The sequence below is a fragment of the Protopterus annectens genome, chromosome 13.part0 (assembly GCF_019279795.1).
Source record: "Protopterus annectens isolate FY-2018-M chromosome 13.part0, PAN1.0, whole genome shotgun sequence".
NCBI lineage: Eukaryota > Metazoa > Chordata > Ceratodontiformes > Protopteridae > Protopterus > Protopterus annectens.
The window spans coordinates 1,169,876,144-1,169,882,893 of NC_056747.1; the positions used below are offsets into that span (position 1 = coordinate 1,169,876,144).

The 6,750-nt window shown below is 39.6% G+C and overlaps 1 protein-coding gene across 2 annotated transcripts in view; it reads left to right on the plus strand.

Annotated features, from left to right (window-relative positions):
* Window positions 1-6,292, plus strand: part of UBTF (upstream binding transcription factor) — a gene marked incomplete at its 5' end in the record, with an annotated part of 198,277 nt that extends 191,985 nt beyond the window's left edge. For both annotated transcript variants that reach the window (XM_044055172.1, XM_044055173.1), the window contains 1 exon segment: window positions 3,994-6,292. In XM_044055172.1, the coding sequence (XP_043911107.1) occupies window positions 3,994-4,101 (108 nt within the window).
* Between the last annotated feature and the right edge of the window lie 458 nt (window positions 6,293-6,750).

A 6,750-nucleotide genomic window follows, 5' to 3' on the forward strand; every position in this document is an offset into this window, starting at 1 on the left:
GACAGCCTTCAAGGACCTACTTCATCCAGGACAGCTGCTGATATAGACGGACGGCACCACAGTTATGTGGTACATAAACAAGCAGGGGGGCACACATTCCTACCCCCTCTGCAGACAAGCCATGATTTTGTGGAACACAGCATTGACCTACCAAGTACACCTGCAAGCACAATTCCTGCCAGGAAAAACAAATGCTCTGGCAGACGAACTAAGCAGAAACCTCATGGATCCTCACGAGTGGAAACTAGACCCCCAAATTTTCAGCATGATAACAAGGAAATGGGGATGCCCAGACATAGATCTTTTTGCCTCCCCTCACAACTGCCAACTTCAGAGATTCTGCACAAGGACTTATCACAAACAAGCCTGGAAAGTGGATGCCTTGTCATTCAGCTGGAACAACCTTACAGTATATGCCTTTCCTCCACTGCCTCTCCTCCCAAGGGTACTCCTAAAGGTCAGACAAGAGAAGCCACAAATTATACTAATTGTCCCAGATTGGCCACGCCAACACTGGTACCCAATCCTAAGGAGCTTGTCTCAAGGCCCAACCTGGACATTGCCTCAAATTCCTTATTTACTGACCCAACAAAACAATCAGATCCTGCACAGCCAACTCAGAACCCTAAATCTAGCTGCATAGCGGATACTGTAACCATTCAGAATACACCTCTCTAAAGCAGTTATGGATGTTATTTTGGAGGCCAGGAGGCCCAGCACCAGGAAATCTTACGCAGAAAAATGGAAGAGATTCTGTGCTTGGAACCAGGCGCAAGGAATTGACATGCTTGTACCAGATATTCCTCAGATTTTGCAATATCTGACTGAGATGCTGGACAAAGGCCTATCCTTCTCATCAATTAAGGTCCATGCCTCTGCCATTTCAGCTCATTACAATACAGAACCACCAATTGTTTCACATCCATTGCTTAGGCAGTTCCTCGGGGGGTGAAAAACATAAGACCTCCAAGGAGAGCACCAATACCTGCATGGGACCTCAATTTTGTCTTGGAAAAACTCACACTGCCTCCTTTTGAGCCAGCTAATACAGCTGAGATAAAATTCTTATCATGGAAAACAGCTCTGCTCTTAGCAATAACTTCAGCAAGAGGAGTCTGAGTTACAGGCATTAATGGCGATGGAACCTTTTATTATCTTCCATCCGGACAGGGTTTCTCTAAGGACAAACCCAACATTTATATCTAAGGTAGTGTCCAGTGTGGCTCTTAACCAAACCATTCATTTGCCTACTTTTTATCCAAATCCACAGAATAAAGGGGAGAGACTTCTGCATTCCTTGGACATACACAGACAGCTACGCTTCTACTTGGACAAAACTAAAGCTTTCAGAAAGACTGAGCAGCTTTTAGTGGCATATGCTGCAGGATCACAAGGAAAGGCTATCTCAAAGCAGACTATTTCAAAATGGATAGGACACTGCATTCGTTTCTGCTATTCACAACATGGCAAATCAGTGCCTAAGGGCATTAGACCACATTGTACCAGGGCAGCAGCCACCTCAGCAGCCTTCCTCAGAGGAGTACCAACCAAGGATATTTTGGAGGCTGCAACTTGGACTTCAGTGCACACTTTTACTGAGCACTACCACTTACCTCTTTACTCTAAATCCAGAGCAGGCTTTGCCACTGCAGTTCTGCAGGGCCTTATAGCCACTCCTAATTCTATTTAGACCCAGCCGCTCTACCTCAGCTTTGGGATGCAACCCAAGTGTAATGACTGCAACAGTGAAACACGATGAACATAGTACAGTTGTGTACCTACCATAAATGTAGATGTTAGAGTGTATTCACTGTTGCAGTCCAGGTTACCCACCCACCATACCCCCTTCTTTGCTGGGACTTATCTGTACTTCTCTATCGTATACAACCTATGTGGTGTCTTTGCTTGTAGATGAAGGTATTGTTTGTTAGTGCATGCTTTTATAAGCAATGTTTTTTTAGCCTACCCTTTTGGGGGCACCTGACATCTGGGGCAAGAAAAACTGAAGAAAATGGCGTCTGCTGCATCTTTTATACCCCTGGTGCACTGACGTCAGGAAAGAGGCGACAGCAACCGACGCCGGACCAGGACTTTGGAATTCAGGCCGACTGCGGGTAGCCTGCCAGCAGGATAACCCAAGTGTAATGACTGTAACAGTGAATGCACTCGAACATCTACATTTATGGTAGGGGTACACAACTGTACTTCTCCCTCCTGCCCTTTTTTATCCCTTACTTGTGTAAAAAGCAGTTCCTTCCCCATAACCCCTACGCATGCACCGATTGTCATTATGCTTGTCTTATGGACTCCTGACGCACCTTATGAAATTCATTTTTACATATAATCCATCCTTATGAAATTCATTTTTACATGTAATCCATCCTTGCACACCTCTGACACCACATTAAGGACTTCCCAAAGCACAGCTGTGTCCTCTTCCTGTCAAAGTCTGGTAATACCAAGTGTACACATCTCTTGTCACTTACTTCCTGTCCCCATTAGGTATACAAAAACACTGCCTACCACCAGTTGTCCTTCCTGTTCTGCAGCGTCTCCACCTAACTAAAACCTCTACCTCCCATTCCCCTCTGACTTTGTGCACCCTCATTTCCAACATACTCAGTCCTCTTTTCCAAATGTTTATTTCTATTTTTTCAGTCGATGTTCTTTTAATAAAGCTATCTCTAACCCTTCCTTGCATAGCTTTCATGTTATCCTCCCTCTCTTTATACCCACCTCCTACTCTGCAAGTGGCTACCCTCAGGACCGTCACCCCTTCTGCTAATACCGTACACCTTTTCAAAGCTCGTTCTCACAAACCAGTGGGAAGAGAATCAGTTTGTGCGAAGACCCATCAAACACTACCTGCACATTTGTCTACCCTTCCCATAATTGAACCGTTCAACCATCATCTACCCCACCTGTTACCTTTTAACAGTCTCTGCCCACTAAGTAAACACCTTAATATCGCCACCTGTTGTTCATTGCCATGTTCATCGGTTAATCAATATAAGAGGCATGATGAAAAAGTGCAATATGTGCAATTATTGTTCAGATATCATGGAAATCGAGGAAATAATTATAAATGGTATATTGATAAAAAAAAAAAATAAATAAATAAATAAATAAAAGGAAAATATAATTGCAATACTTTGGGGGTGGTATATGCCGCATTATGTTCATATTGTTCAGCCTATTATATAGGGAAAACTGAACGTAGATTAAAACAACGTATTTATGAGCACAATTATGACATTAATAGGGCATCACGTAACAATGCTCTTTATAGACATATAGCGCAACACCCTGGGCATAAATTTAAATTTATTATATTGGAGCAAGTACTACCATCACCTAGAAGAGGTACCTGGAAAATTATATTAGAGTCAAAAGAAAATTGGTGGCAGGTATATTTAAATGCTACGCAAGACCCTGGACTTAATGATTCCATTTCCATTGCTAGTATTTTAAAATTAAGGGCTATAAATAGATAATACCTAATTGATGATTATATATATATATATATATATATATATATATATATATATATATATATATATATATATATATATATGTGTGTGTGTGTGTGTGTGTGTGTATATATATATATATATATATATATATTTCAATTTTTATATCAATGATATTTTAATATTTTAATATTTTATATATATATAGTTATGTATTAAAATTTGAGAGCTTTGTTATATGGTTTGAAATGCATATGTCATAGTAATTAGCCATTTTGGCGTTTTTTTATATTAACTGATTAATTAGTAATCAAGTACATCTTATAAATAGATGCATTTTAGAATTTGAAGTGGTCTGATGAAGGCTGGAACTACGCAGCCGAAAGCGCTTACCAAATAAATTCTTTTCTATTTATTCATTCATCCATATTATCGGCTGTCCACTTGATTGCTTTTGTGCTTCTGGATTTATTATTAGAATTGCAAATTAGTGTAACCTCAATATTTTTTACTTTATTCTTAGAATGAAGACGACGATGATAATGAAGCAGAGGAAGAAGACAATGACTCTGAGAGCAGCAATAGTTCTTCGTCTTCTTCTGAGGACTCATCTGACTCTGATTCTGACTAAAATGGACAAGAATTTTGCCCTACATCTATGTTTTTAAGATAACAAAAACACCTTGAAGGACAGCAAAGTACTTGAAGGACAAGCTGTGGGCTTATTGTTGGTGTCTTTAGGAAAATTTACATTTCTGGATGACATCGAATTTTTTAGTTTGTTTTAAGGACGGCAGCAAGCATCCTGCATTTGCACCATGAAGTTTCCTTTTTTTTCTTTTTTATCCCGCTCTCCACTTCGGAATGCATTTGCAGACAGGAAATGTAGAAGGACAATACTTTTCTTGGAAAACGGACTCCTGTGGTACTTTATTTTTTTTCTACGTTGACCTGTCTGTAGCTGTAGTTGCTTTTTTGAATTTCTCAGTCAAACAGTGGCCTTGTGACCAAGGGGCACACTGGCTGGAAAAGGGTGGTCTTTTATGATGGGATTTAAAAGAGCTCATGGATGTTTGCAGGAGACTCAGTGATCCAGTTCTAGTCGTTTCCTGTGGATCTTTACTTTTTTGTGATAAAATGACTTGTTTACAAATGACACACACACACAGAAAACCTTGAGTCCATCCTTCATGCTGTGAGAAGCCTGTGTAAATAAATTTGTAGTCAGGGTTCAGACTGACATGAATGATATATATATATAAATATATATATTATATATATACTTTCTTTTATTTTTTTTAAATGTTGCTTTTAAAAGACCACTCATTACTTTAAATAAATTTTTCTGAAAGGTAATAATAAGACTCTTACCATTATAGATACCAAAACTGTGCAAGGATATTGAATTTTTGATGGCATGATAAACATTGCTGCCATGTTTTATGCTCATTTAAAAATGCAAACCATCAGTGTTTTATACTGCATTGTTTTGTCCAGAAGCTGTTTTTCTAAATCCGTTTGCAACTCCAAGTGATACATATTTTTAAAAGAAAACAAAATACAGATTCATAGATTCGGGACAGATGAGTTAGCAGGCTTATTTATTGTTTTGTCTCTACTTTTTCTTGAGGGACTCTACTTTGTAGTAGTGATGCGTCCTTTTTTAAGTTTTGGATTTATTCTTCCAGAGGTGCGAGGCATCAAGTCATTAGTTGAGTTCCTCCCGTGGCATTATTGTGCTTTTGAGGCTTTTAATAAAACGTAACTTAGTGAATCTGTTTAAAAACATCACTGATATTAAAAGATGAAGTGTCTTTGAGGCGAGGTAGTGCCCCCATACTTCAATACCCTTGCCTTCCTTCAGGGTTCGAACATATTTGCATAATGTGCTTGTGAACCATTTGTTGTGTGCACAGGTGGCACACGTTTGGAGAGACTGTAACGTTTTAGCAGCGCTGAAACATTAAATAAATAGAGCCTAGTTATTTACTGCCTGTTCAGATTCGACATTAGAGTGGTAATTAGTGGGCATCTACTTTACATAATCGCATCTGGGCCATAGAAGATCATATGGGCATCTGCCTTCTTGCACTAGAATTGGATTCAGATTAAGTGACAAGATGATGATGATGGCGACGATGTGTGCATCTTCAGAAACTGCCTGTCCCTCTTCCCCAAACATGCACACCTTGTAAAAGCAGAAGTGGAAGGGTTTGCCAGGCGACGCACTTACTGCTGAGGCACTGAGATATCTAGGTCTATTGTGTGTACTAAGCAAAGAAATAGTTGCCTCGCTTCTTGAATGAGGCTCTGAGCATCAACAGATTTTTCTACAACTCTGGAGCGGTCTGTGGCTTATATGATACAAACTAATACTGTGGTCTGTTTTAATCTTTAAAATGTCATTGAATACTGATTTTAAATGAAAATAAATCAGAAAATGTATTTTATGTATATTTTGTACATAGATGTTTAAATCTGGTGGGGGGTTATGGTGCAAGATTAATGAGACCATGTCTAATTTTGCTGCTTGCACTCGGAAGAGGTAAGCAGCAAGATTTCATGCACAAGCCTTTCTGCCTTGCTTTCACCTCTTGTGTTGGCATTTTAAAAGTCTTCTTTATGCATCCCAGCATTATTTACAAAAAGGTTCTTCATCTTCCCCCAGTCTATGCAGTGAAGTGCTGAGGACCCAAACATTTAATGTGAATCCGTATATTGCACAACAACCACTAGGTGGCAGCACACCACAGAAAAAGTCATAGAAGTGCTAGCTTTCCAGAGCTTTAATAAAGATAACCTTTGCTTAAAAAAAAAAAAAAAAAAACAAAAGCTCTTGCTTACTCACTGCTGATTTACAACCTCCAAAGAGTAAGATGTCTTACTTGTTTTGTTTTCCCCTCCAACTGTCAGTGGTGTTTGTGGAAGTTCTGATACACATTTCAAGTGTTTGGCATGCTTTTCTGTTACTGTTTATTTTTTTCATTTGTTCAGTGCAGTACTTATGACTATTGTTCTTGTTTTCCTGGAAGGTCACCACTACCCATTTTCTGCACATAGCTGTGAGGCAGACGTTAGGAAGGTGGGTGGCTGCAGCCAGGGCACAGCTTCCCATTGTATGATTATGGCTGTCTGGGAACTAAGTCGGCTGTGTTTGCCAGGCACTCTGAGCAGATGGCCTTCTTCTCGTTTTGTGTCACACAAACTGATGATATCACTTACTGCCTCTGTGCCTAACAGTGGTAACAGTATTGCTTGTTCCTCCAATCTCCACCAGAAG